At 43.5% G+C, this 13,228-nt stretch overlaps 1 protein-coding gene across 5 annotated transcripts in view; it reads left to right on the plus strand.

Moving 5' to 3' along the window:
* Nucleotides 1-13,228, plus strand: part of LOC124786328 (probable cytochrome P450 6a13) — a 421,393-nt gene that overhangs the window by 28,308 nt on the left and 379,857 nt on the right. For 3 of the 5 annotated variants that reach the window (XM_047254255.1, XM_047254254.1, XM_047254256.1), the window contains one exon: nucleotides 12,683-13,029. In XM_047254255.1, the coding sequence (XP_047110211.1) occupies nucleotides 12,694-13,029 (336 nt within the window). In that variant the 5' untranslated portion in view covers nucleotides 12,683-12,693. Of the gene's footprint in view, nucleotides 1-12,678; nucleotides 13,030-13,228 lie in introns of all 5 variants that reach the window. The other 2 variants (XM_047254257.1, XM_047254258.1) reach the window with 1 other exon arrangement.

The raw sequence follows: 13,228 nt of genomic DNA on the forward strand, positions 1-13,228 counted from the left end.
CGCGTTTCGTGATCAGTCACCAACAGAATTTTACATGAACCGCATCCTCTCCTGTTGCCCGCATCTTAAGTTTGTTCAGTATCCTAGGTTGGTCTACACATGATAACTTCCTACCCTGGGCATGCCCAATGAGTTACGTATACTGAAACATACGCTCCTTATTTGGATTGAATGCCCATTCTCATTTAATATTTGTCCTGGACGCGTACTCCTAATTGTGACCGCTCGACCACCTCTACTGCCAATGTGTGGTACAGAAGGTAGCCGACAGAAATACACGACATGGAGAGCAAAGACGCTTTTACTCAAAAACAATGTCAGACTTATGTCAACGTGACGATTACAAACTGCAAGACATGCTACTTGGGATGGTGATTGACCACGATGTATGCACTGGAAAGCGGTGGAAGGTCCTCCTTTGCTCGCCACGAAATTGGTAAGCAGATCGTGTGACGACACTGGTTTATGACACATCGTTAAGCGACAATATACAGGGCGGTCCATTGATAGTGACCGGGCCAAATATATCTCGAAATAAGCATCAAATGAAAATACTACAAAGAACGAAACGCGTCTAGCTTTAAGGGGGAAACAAGATGGCGCTATGGTTGGTTGGCCCGCTAAATGGCGCTGCCATAGGTCAAACGGATGTCAACTTCATTTTTTTAAAATAGGAAACCCCATTTTTATTACATATTCGTATAGTACCGAAAGAAATGTGAATGTTTTAGTTGGACCACTTTTATCGCTTCGTGATAGATATCAAAAAATGGTTCAAATGGCTCTGAGCACTATGGGACTCAACTGCTGAGGTCATTAGCCCCCTAGAACTTAGAACTAGTTAAACCTAACTAACCTAAGGACATCACAAACATCCATGCCGGAGGCAGGATTCGAACCTGCGACCGTAGCGATCTTGCAGTTCCAGACTGCAGCGCCTGTAACCGCACGGCCACTTCGGCCGGCTGATAGATATCGCTGTAGTAGTCACAAACGTATAACTACGTGGTATCGCGTAACATTCCGCCAGTGCGGACGGTATTTGCTTCGTGATACATTACCCGTGTTAAAATTGACCGTTTACCAATTGTAGAAAATGTCGATATCGTGTTGATGTATGGCTATTGTGATCAAAATCCCTAACGGGCGCGTGCTATGTATACAACTCGGTATCCTGGACGACATCATCCAAGTGTCCGGACGGTTCGCCAGATAGTTACGTTATTAAAGGAAACAGGAAGTGTTCAGCCACATGTGAAACGTCAACCACGACCTACAACAAATGTTGATGCCCAAGTAGGTGTTTTAGCTGCTGTCGCGGCTAATCCGCACTTCAGTAGCAGACAAATTACGCGAGAATCGGTAATCTCAAAAACGTCGGTGTTGAGAATACTACATCAACATCGATTGCATCTGTACCATATTTCTGTGAGCCAGGAATTATATGGCGACGACTTTTAACGTCCACTGGGCACAAGAGACATTAAGGGACGATAAAAGATTTTTTGAACGCGTTCTATTTAGCGAAGAAGCGTCATTCACCAACAGCGGAAACTTAAACCGGCATAATATGCACTATTGGGCAACGGAAAATCCACGATGGCTGCCACAAATGGAACTTCAGTGATCTTGGCGGATTAATGTATGGTGCAGCATTATGGGAGGAAGGATAATTGGTCCCCATTTAATCGATGGCAGTTTAAATGGTGCAATGTATGCTGATTTCCTACGTAATGTTCTACCGATGTTACTACAAAATATTTCATTGCATGACAGAATGGCGATGTACTTCCAACATGATGGATGTCCGGCACATACCTCGCGTGCAGTTAAAGCGGTATTGAATAGCATATTTCATGACAGGCGGATTTGTCGTCCAAGCACCATACCATGGCCCGCACGTTCACCGATCTGACGTCCCCGGATTTCTTTCTGTGGGGAAAGTTGAAGGATATTTGCTGTCGTGATCCACCGACAACTCCTGACAACATGCGTCAGCGCATTGTCAACGCATGTGCGAACATTTCGGGAGACGAACTACTCGCTGTTGAGAGGAATGTCGTTACACGTATTGCCAAATGCATTGAGGTTGACGGGCATCATTTTGAGATTTATTGCATTAATGTGGTATTTGCAGGTAATTACGCTCTAACAGCATGAGTTCTCAGAAATGATAAGTTCAAAAAGGTATATGTATCACATTGGAACAACCGAAATAAAATGTTCAAACGTACCTACGTTCTGTATTGTAATTTTAAAAACCTACCTGTTACCAACTGTTCGTCTAAAATTGTGAGGCATCTATCACAAAGCAAAAAGTGGTCCAACTAAAACCTTCATATTTCATGTACTACACGAATATGTAATAAAAATGGGGGTTCCTATTTTTGAAAAAACACTGTTGATATCCGTTTGACCTATGGCAGCCCCATCTAGCAGGCCAACCATAGCGCCATCTGGTTTCCCTCTTCAAGCTAGACAAGTTTCGTTCTTTGTAGTTTTTTCATTTGACGCTTATTTCGTGAGATATTTGGCCCAGTCGCGGTCAATGGGCCACACTGTATAAAATCATACTGTGTTCTCGTGAACTTTCTGAGTGGAAGAGAACGGTCACCGAATTCTGACGTTTTAGCTCGTGTTTTTCCCCATATTTCGAATGTGGCGAGGAGGTCCTGCCGGCCGAAGTGGCCGTGCGGTTAAAGGCGCTGCAGTCTGGAACCGCAAGACCGCTACGGTCGCAGGTTCGAATCCTGCCTCGGGCATGGATGTTTGTGATGTCCTTAGGTTAGTTAGGTTTAACTAGTTCTGAGTTCTAGGGGACTAATGACCTCAGCAGTTGAGTCCCATAGTGCTCAGAGCCATTTTGAGGAGGTCCTACCGCAAGCCTTAGACGCTGGGTAAACAATAGCAGAAATCCGGGAGGTCTCCGTCCTGGAACTCCCAGAGGTAGTGGGTACTCGAGTAAGCCGTTTTGGATGTCTCCTAAGCCAGGGTACTTCAGAAGCGCCCTTCGAGGCTGCGCGAGCCACGCGAGTTCCCGTGAGAGTTGTACAAAGGCCCACATGTTTCCCTAGAAGCAGATACAGAGAAAGAGCGAACGCTATGTTTTACTAACCAGCGAGGGAAACGAGCTGTATTTTTAAGTCCTGCCATCTTTCCGCCAACCGTAAAGCAAGGGCTAGTACACCGGCAACCTTTAGTTCGTGAACAGAAATCACAACAAGCGCTGGAGGAGTAAATTCTGTAGGCTTTCCCTGCGTGCAACATGAGAGAGGGCCAGTTCCCCCCTACGGTGTCTTTGGGGTGTGTACATGGTAGCTGTTCGTGTCTCGTCGGAGTGTTGCTGTTCAGTGCCCAGCTTCAGCTTGCTGCTTATTTAGCTGTTTTGAGGTAAGTGTCGCATTCAGCGTTTGCTTTGTCTTTGCACTGCGTAGCTAATACTTTGGGAGTCTGTTCGCAACTTGTGATTGCTTCTATCGATATTTATTTATTATCCTGGGATCAAGGGTCGATACTATCCAGTACGTGCGCCTTCTGTGAGTTGCCTAAATTTTGGAAAGTAATTGCATCTCGATTTACAGTTTTCCAGATCGCATTCAGGTGGCTCATGCGCTGATAAAGTGACTGTAAATTTGAATATTATCACGCTGATGATGAAAAAGAACTTGACATCCTACGCCCACTGATATTTATTTATTTATTTATTTATGTATTTATTTATTTACTTCACCTAGCAAGATTAGGCCCATCAGGCCATCTCTTACATCTAACCAGGCATTCTACTTATTTTACGTTCATATGCTTTAGTGGTCATGTTAAACTACATCTAGTACAAAAGTAAAATAAACAACTACAAAGGCACACTTGAAAAAAATACATACATATACAGTTTATATTCGTAGATTTTAAATACTGTTATAATTAGACATCATGAAAGAAATAGATTTTAGGTAGGAGTGCTAGCAGCAGGGAGTATGAGGGAGACTGATGGTGAAGGGAGGTGAAGAATAGAGACATCATGAAACATAATTAAGGAAATATAAAGGAAATGAAGAGTGGGTGGCTAATAGAGATACATCAAGAGGAAGAAGAGAAAGGAGCAAGATAGGAGACTCTAGCTTTGCTATTTGACAGAGGGGAGGATAGGCATTGTACGCACATTAATTTTGTGGAGAACGTTATGAGGATGATAGTAGGAAATGCTTCAGCTTCTTCCTAAAAGCAGCAGGAGATTGAATTTTGACCAAGGTAAGGGGCAGTTTGTTCCAGAGGCGGACAGCAGCAATTGAGAAGGAGTTTGCAAACGTTTTGGTTTTGTTAGTGGGCAGTTAGGATACCAAATAACAGTGACCTCGCGTTTCGATTATGATTGCATGAAAGTTGTTTAATCTCTGAAGCAAGGTACTGGGGTGCTTGCGCGACGAGGAGTCGGTGAAGTAGACATAGAGTGTGGTAGCCACGCAACTTGTCCGGCCGCAGCCACCCTAGCTGGGAGTATGAGACACAATCATGATCATATCGGCGAATGTTACAGGTGTAATGCACACAGGCATTCATGGTTAGTTCTAACCGTCTTTGGTTTTTACCACTCATGCCTTGTTGAATTAGATCACAATAGTGGAGGTTCGATAGAACGAGTGCTTGCACAAGCTGGCGTTTCGCATCCTGTGGAAATACGTTCCGAAACTTTTTGAGAGCATAGAGACAAGCTGACGTCTTCCGGCACTCTGTGACTATATTCTCTGCCTAGTTGAGATGCTCATCCAAAGTTACACCCAAGTTCTTAATTGTTTCCTGATATGGTGTTGGAATACCGTCGGGCAGAATAGGAGGCAGCTGTTTGCGGAAATAAGATCTTATTAATTTCTGATGGGCTATTAAGATTACTTCTGTCGTTTTTGCATTTAGTTTGAGCCCCAGGTTTTTCGCCCATGTCACTACTGAAGACAGATCATCATTCATCTGAGCGATTGCAGTGTTTATATCTTCAGGTCTGGCGCTTACGTAGAGCTGGACGTCGTCGGCAAAGAAATGATATTTACAGAAGGACTGAACAGACGAAATATCATTGACATATAAAGAATACAAAAGTGGTCCCAAGACTGATCCTTGTGGCACTCCCAAGGAGACATGTTTCCAGGAAGATTTTTCATTTGCACAGACAACACATTGCTGTCTGTCTTTTAGGTAGCTTTCAAACCAACTCATTGCACTATCTGAGAAATCAAGCTGCTGCATTTTTCTGAGCAATGTGTCAAAGCTAACAGTGTCAAAAGCATTGCTGAAGTATAGTAGCGTCAATATTGTTGCCTTTCGGCTGTCGATGGCATATTTCAGGTCATCAGTTACTTTAATTATAGCAGAGTTTGTGCTGTGGTGTTTACAGAAACCGGATTGAAATTTAGGCTGCATTCATGCAGGTGTTCAGTGATTTGATCATGAACAATATATTCAAGTGCTTTGGAAATGGCAGGCAGTATGCTAATTGGTTGGTACTCATTAGACAGTTGTGGGTTATCGATCTTAGGGATGGGTCTAATTATGCTTCTTTTCCATGCAGTGGGGTATATTCCGTTCATGAGGGAAAAATTAAATATGTCAGGTGCTAAGATATCGGCAACATTCTTAATCATGGTTATACTGATACTGTCATTGCCTATCGCATCAGAAGTGATTCTCATTATTGCTTTTCTTGCCGTAATTATTGTTACGAATTTTAGACAGGGGGTATCGTTGTTAGTTATCCAGTTAGGGAATTCTTGTGGACGGTAATTATCAGCTGTATTGGTATTCAGAGGTGCAGAGAAAAATTAATTTAATTTGTTACCTGAGACATGAAAAGCAGTTTCCGATTTTGCCTTTCCGACCCCCAAGCTACGGAGATTATTCCATAAAGTCGTGGACGTCAGATCGCTGCGTACATGGGAGCGAGCGTGCCTGATTTTAGCATTGCGAATGCATTGTTTCACTCTGTTCCGTAGCTTTCTACATTCTTCAAACGCTCGGATTTCAGATCTGCCTTGAAACGCCTGTAGTCAGCGTTCCTATTATACATCATTTGACGTAAATCAGCTGTTAGCCTTGGAGCAGGAGATTTTCTTACACGGATTGTGCTTACAGGTGCATATTTGTCATAGAGGGCAGTGAATTTATCACCAAGTTCATTAATTTTGCCATCGATTGTAGGTTCTCTGATTATTTGATGCCATGAGATTTCTGAGCAATCGGCTCTTAGAGCGTCAAAATCAATAAGTTTCATGTTCCTACAAGTTATGTAACGTGATTTGATCTTTGGAGGCTGCACAGAGTAGGCCAGGAACATAACATCATGTGCTGAGAGGCCTGAGGCCAAAGTTTGACTAACTTCTCTTACTTTGTCTGTTTCGTTGCGGTTACGTCTATAAGAGTATGGCTGTGCACCGTATGGTGTGTATGATGTAATGGAAGAATATTCATATTATTGCAACTAAACAATCTTCTTAGGTTTATTGCGCAGGGAGTGTCTCTGAGCAGGTCTATGTTCAAGTCACCCACTATGTTCGTATTGACACTGAAGTGAATGTAATTACGCTTGAAAGGAACTCATTGAGCTTTTTTTTGGCGGCTTGTACACGACACCAGTCAAGACTTCCGACTTTGTATATTCAATGAACATGAATTCAACCTCTTTTTCTTCAGCAGGGTTTGACGTACACAAGATTTTCGCTTTGAGATTTGTTCCTATATACGCGCCGGCCCCCTACCTCGCTTTTTTGATCTGTCTGCCCTAAGAAATGTCTACCCTGGTAGATGAATAGATGCATAGGATATTTTTAGTTTTAATCACGTATGGGGTAAGAGAATTACGTGGTAGTTTAGTTGGGTGAAGAGGAGGCTAAGTTCGTAATGTGCAGATAGAGGCCGGCCGGAGTGGCCAAGCGGTTCTAGGCGCTACAGTCTGTAACCGCGGGGCCACTACGGTCGCAGGTTCGAATCCTGCCTCGGGCATGGATGTGTGTGATGTCCTTAGGTTGGTTAGGTTTAAGTAGTTCTAAGTTCTAGGGGACTGATGACCACAGCAGTTGAGTCCCACAGTGCTCAGAGCAATTTGAGCCATTATTTTGCGGGTATAGACTGGGTGTGGCAGTGCGCTATCAAAAGCTCTGACGCGTTCTGTTGAGCAGCCTGGTGTAGGGTGGTAAACTGGTTTGTCCCTTTGTTAGGCACGCTTCCGCCAAGCGACATTCCACGGGGGTGTCCGAGATTTGGCGCGCCCTGTTTGTGACTCCACGAAAACAGAAAGGAAGGCGATCGAAAGAGATTTCCTGAGGTTGCAGGGGTATAGAAAATGGAGTAGTGGTATTCGGTGCAAGGAGAATATCACCAAAACAGTGACGGCTGTGTGTCACTGTGTATCTTTTGTAGTAAGAGCTGAAATGTAATTAGTGTATTTGAAACAGCTTAGAGTGGAAATAAGGAAAAGGGGAGTGATTTAAAAGGCCGATGCTCCCAGCAGAGAGAAGTGAGCTGTCGTAGGTAGCTAGAATTAAATTGAAACTTACTAAAGTGATACTGATAGTGATTATCACAGGAAGCTAAAATTAAATTGAAATTTACTAAAGTGGTACTCATAGTAATTTTTGTTATGAACAATTTAAACCGACGAGATGGGTAATTAATGAACTAAAGGTGAGACTAATAATTGCAATGTTACTATTACAGAATGGATGAGAATAAACTGAGCAAATAAAAATAGTATTAGCAGTAACTAAAATTAAGTAAACGTTAGAGCTACAGGTACAAAAAATAATACAATGTTAATACAATTACAAAAGCAGTTAGTTGAAGGTACAAATACGGGGAGAATTAAAAAGTTAATACAGGTACAAGACAGTATATCTGAGTATAGGGGATGTTACAATTTGCAAATGGTGCTAAGTTTGCACTTTTGTCTCGAGCAGCTTCACAATAGTATTCAGTTCTGTCATGTTTGTGACTGTCTCCTTTCCAGCTGCTGTCTTGATCGTTACTCTGCCATCCTGAGTCCACACATTCTGAAAACCGAAACTGGCTATTGCACTGTTTAAAATCTTTAGCCGTTAGTATGTCAGATCTGTCCCTGCTAACTTCTTCTTCTGGGTAAAGATCTCTGCCGTTTTTCGGTACGAGACAAATTTAACTATTATTGGACGAGATTTGGTAGCACCTGGTAGTTTCCGTCCCACCCGATGGCTTCTGTCAATGTCTGCCTTAGTCACTTTTTCACGAGAGTAATGGTAAATTAATACATCCTCAACTTGAGCAATATTGAAAAAAGACCTTGAAATTGTATCTCTATTGATATTTACCTTTTTGATGAAAGTTATTATAAATTAGAGCCACCAAAACTTGAGCAATATTGATTGAGCACAAATAAGTTACAATTTTGAACATAACTTTTCCTCACTCCGTAATTTCCTCCTACAACATTCTGATGAGGCGACATTTTTCACTATAATAAGTATGGTCGTTGGACTGTAGCTCACTGAATCGCAGACTCACTGTGACAGTGTTCCAATCTAATACAGCAGCCATTACGAGAAAGATAGTCTTTTGTTTTTATCTAGCAAGTTAGCTGTGTCCTTTCCTGTGCTATTAATTATTCCATTCTACTAATTCTACTTGAATATAGTTTTGTCGACAACGAAACTTCAAATGAATAAGCACTTAGCAGCATGAATAATTATCATTATAACAGTTGTGCGAATGTGTCGTATTCTATCAAAGCATAGAACTGCTTGCTTGGTTGTTTGTGTGTTATGTTCGCTCTTCCTCCCGTGATACTCGATGTAATTACTCATTGTCATCCATAAAACTGGAGTCAGCGCGAATGCACATCTGAAAAGTCGCGCATGGGGAAGAAATACTGTGTCACAATTATTTAGAACGATGAGCGCACTTTATTCAAAGATTTCGAAGTCAGCACATCCATGAAACATTATGCCTCCTCACACCATAATACTTGGACGAGCGAAATGACAACTTCCCTCGGTACATTATATGCTCCCAAGTACCGCCTTGTTATAGTGTTTCCGGAAAACTGATCGGTATGGAACAATGCAGGAGGAGGACGAACACTTGGAACCAGAGGATATTCAGTTAATCGACTTGCCTACTAATTCCCTCGACTTAAATCCCACTGAGTAAGTGTGGGATGCGTTGGCGAGACCTATTGCAACGGTTCAAAATGTACAAACGACCATTTAGCATTTGTCAACGGCTTTGATGGAGGCAAGGAAATCCGTGCCACAATAACTTCTTAGTAACCAAGCGGTCAGCATAGGAGGACACTGCAGAGCATGTATTGCCGTCCGTGGTGAAGACACACACTATTAAGGATGACACTTTTAGGTACTGATAACGCTGTCTCATACGAGTACGCAGCATCTTCACAGTGATCGCTAAGGATCAGATGCTGTCACGCCCTTAAACGCTACCAGGCCTGGTAACAACATTAAACAGAAAAAACACTAATGTACTCTGGTGTTTATAACATACGGTCAAAAAACGGTTCAAATGGCTCTGAGCACTATTGGACTTAACTTATGTGGTCATCAGTCCCCTAGAACTTAGAACTACTTAAACCTAACTAACCTATGGACATCACACACATCCATGCCCGAGGCAGGATTCGAACCAGCCACCGTAGTTGTCGCGCGGTTCCGAACTGAGCGCCTTAACCGCGAGACCACCGCGGCCGGCTATATATATAACATCCGTCCCAGAGAGTTCAAACTCTAATCATTTGCACACATCCCGATTGTGTGTAAGTGTACAATGTTTCATTGAGATCTGACGATGTTTTCTGGGTGGTTCACTTTCTCGTTCAGGCAGTGTATTTTAAGAAAGAATTAATTATCAGAGAAAAACAGTGCACTAGTTTGGTCATTTCATTACGCTGGTTAACAAAAGTACGATGAAAGACAAACTATAAAATGAATATGTTTGAAGAGTGGGGTTGGGTTAGGTTGTTTGGGGGAAGAGACCAAACAGTGAGATCTCTGGTCTCATCAGATTAGAGAAGGACGGGGAAGGAAGTCGGCCGTGCCCTTTCAAAGGAACCATCCCGGCATTTGCCTGGAGCGACTTAGGGAAATCACGGAAAACCTAAATCATGATGGCCGGACGCGGGATTGAACCGTCGCCCTTCGGAATGCTAGTCAAGTGTTTTGAAGTGTTGAAAGGAATTATAGGGATGAAACGAGCGAGAGAACAATGTGGCCAATGAGGACCGACAGTGGTAGATGGTGGCGTATAACCTAGCCTGTAAGTCGTAGCTTATCGATAGTCAACAATGTTAATTGCTGAGAAAGTTAATAACGGCTCGCAAGCGGTAAACGTTGTACTGTGTATCGTATAAATGTGAGCTTCTATTGGTACTAGTCCATCGTGAAAATAGTGCTTAACAGGAGGCATATCATGTAGCACGTGGACTTCGAAAAACAGCCAAGTTGTAGGGCAGTGATCCACATGGTATCTGTATCAAAACTCGGTCCCAGAAAGACATAGGTGGCGGTGTTGTACCTCGGTACGTTTTTCAGACATTCGCAGATAGGGCGCCCAGTAACAGAAATTAGATATCTTTTCTTATTCCATTTTCAAATGCTGGCGTTTTCTTATCGTGTTCTGCAGTCTTTCTCATACATCACAAATAATAGTCCGGAAAAATTAATATTTGTCCAAAAGAGAAAACATGTTCTAAGGTATAATATGACTTAAATTTAAAAGCGCTGCAGTCGATAAAATCTTGTTACTCTACTACGCATCATAAATAGGAAAGTGAAAATGTTTCAAATTGCTCTAAGCACTATGTGACTTAACATCTGAGGCCATCAGTCCCCTAGACATAGAACTACACTACTGGCCATTAAAATTGCTACACCACGAAGAGGACGAGCTTCAGACGCGAAATTTAACCGACAGGAAGAAGATGCTGTGATATGCAAATGATTAGCTTTTAAGAGCATTCACACAAGGCTGGCGCAGTTGACGACACATACAACGTGCTGACATGAGGAAATTTTCCAACCGATTTCTCATACACAAACAGCAGTTGACCGGCGTTGCCTGGTGAAACGTTGTCGTAGTGCCTCGTGTAAGGAGACGAAATTCGTACCATCACGCTTCTGACTTTCATAAAGGTCGGATTGTAGCGTATCGCGATTGCATTTTATCGTACCGCGACATTGCTGCTCGCGTTGGTCGAGATCCAATGACTGTTAGCAAAATATGGAATTGGTGGCTTCAGGAGGGTAATACGGATCGCCGTGCTGGATACCAACGGCCTCGTATCACTAGCAGTCGAGATGACAGGCATCTCATCCGCATGGCTGTAACGGATCATGCAGCCACCTCTCGATCCCTGAGTCAACAGATGGGGACGTTTGCAAGACAACAACCCTCTGCACGAACAGTTCGACGACGTTTGCAGCAGAATGGACTGTCAGCTCGGAGACCATGGCTGCGGTTACCTTTGACGCTGCATCACAGACAGGAGCGCCTGCGTTGGTGTACTCAACGACGAACCTGGGTGCACGAATGGCAAAACGTCATTTCTTCGGATGAATCCAGGTTCTTTTTACAGCACCATGATGGTCGCATCCGTGTTTGGCGACATCGCGGTGAACGCACATTGGAAGCGTATAATCGTCATCGCCATACTGGCGTATCACCCGGCGTGATGGTATGGGGTGCCATTCGTTACACGTCTCGGTCACCTCTTGTTCACACTGGACGTTACGTTCCAGGTGTGTTACGACCCGTGGCTCTACCCTTCATTCGATCCCTGAGAAATCCTACATTCCAGCAGGATACTGCACGACCGCAAGTTGCAGGTCCTGAATGGGTCTTTCTGGATACAGAAAATGTTCGACTGCTGCACTGGCCAGCAAATTCTCCAGATCTCTCACCAACTGAAAACATCAGGTCAATGGTGGCCGAGCAATAGGCTCCTCACAATGCGCCAATCACTGCTCTTGATGAAGTGTGGTATCGTGTTGAAGCTGCATAGGCAGCTGTAACTGTACACTCCATCCACAGTCTGTTTGACTCAATGCCCAGGCGTATCATTACGGCCAGAGGTGGTTGTTCTGGGTACTGATTTCTCAGGATCTATGCAGCCAAATTTCGTGAAAATGTAATCACATGTTAGTTCTAATATAATATATTTGTTCAATCAATACCCGTTTATCATCTGCGTTTCTTCTTTGTGTAGCAATTTTAATGACCAGTAGTGTACTTAAACATAACTAACCTAAAGACATCACGCACATCCAAGCCCGAGGCAGGATTCGAAACTTCGACCGTAGCAGCCGAGTGGTTCCCGACTGAAGGGCCTAGAACCGCTCGGCCACACGGGCTGGCTAGGATAGTGAAATCAAATGGAACAGAAATATTGTCAAAACTCAAGGAAAAGGAAATTGCTATTTACCTTAAGGAAGACACGTCAAGTTGCAGACAGGCACAATTAAAAAACATTCACATAAAACTTTCGGCCACAGCTTTTGTCACTAAAAGACACCACACAAACATACACACACACAAACACACATATGTATATAACATTCACAAACACACAATCAAGCATACCTCACGCACCGCACGACCGCCTAATCCAGTTTGATGAACAGACACAGTACTAACGTTGCACGTCTTGCTTTCGCAGAGTTCGGAACGATGTCCCTCACCGGGTCTTGCCTGGGAGACGTGGTGGCTGCTGCGGCCCTCGTGGTCACGCTGGTCGTCCTCGCCTGCAGGTGGTTCTATGGCTACTGGGAACGCCGTGGAGTGCCGTCTCTCGAGACGCAGTCGATCTTCGGCAACTGCAAGGACATACTTCTGAACCGCAAACATTTCGGTGAAGGCCTACTGGAGCTGTACCGGCGCCTGGACCCTCACCCTTACGGCGGGATCTTCATATCCCTGAGACCAATGCTGGTCGTCAGAGACCCAGAGCTCATCAAGAGCTGCCTCCTCAAAGACTTCGGCCACTTCCAGCACAGGGGACTCAAGGTGGGTAGCGGCAAAGCGCCTACATTGCAAGTGATTTTTTAATATTTTGCTTATTCATACCTTGTCAGCAGAGTTAAAACAGACAAAAAAAACGCTTTTTTGTATGCAATTAAAGGTGCATACAATAGTTATTACTACCTGGAAATAAAACTGATTAGAGAAACTTTGACGAACCTTTGAAATATGCTTGAAATTATGT

The sequence above is a fragment of the Schistocerca piceifrons genome, chromosome 1 (assembly GCF_021461385.2).
Source record: "Schistocerca piceifrons isolate TAMUIC-IGC-003096 chromosome 1, iqSchPice1.1, whole genome shotgun sequence".
Taxonomy (NCBI): Eukaryota; Metazoa; Arthropoda; class Insecta; order Orthoptera; family Acrididae; genus Schistocerca; species Schistocerca piceifrons.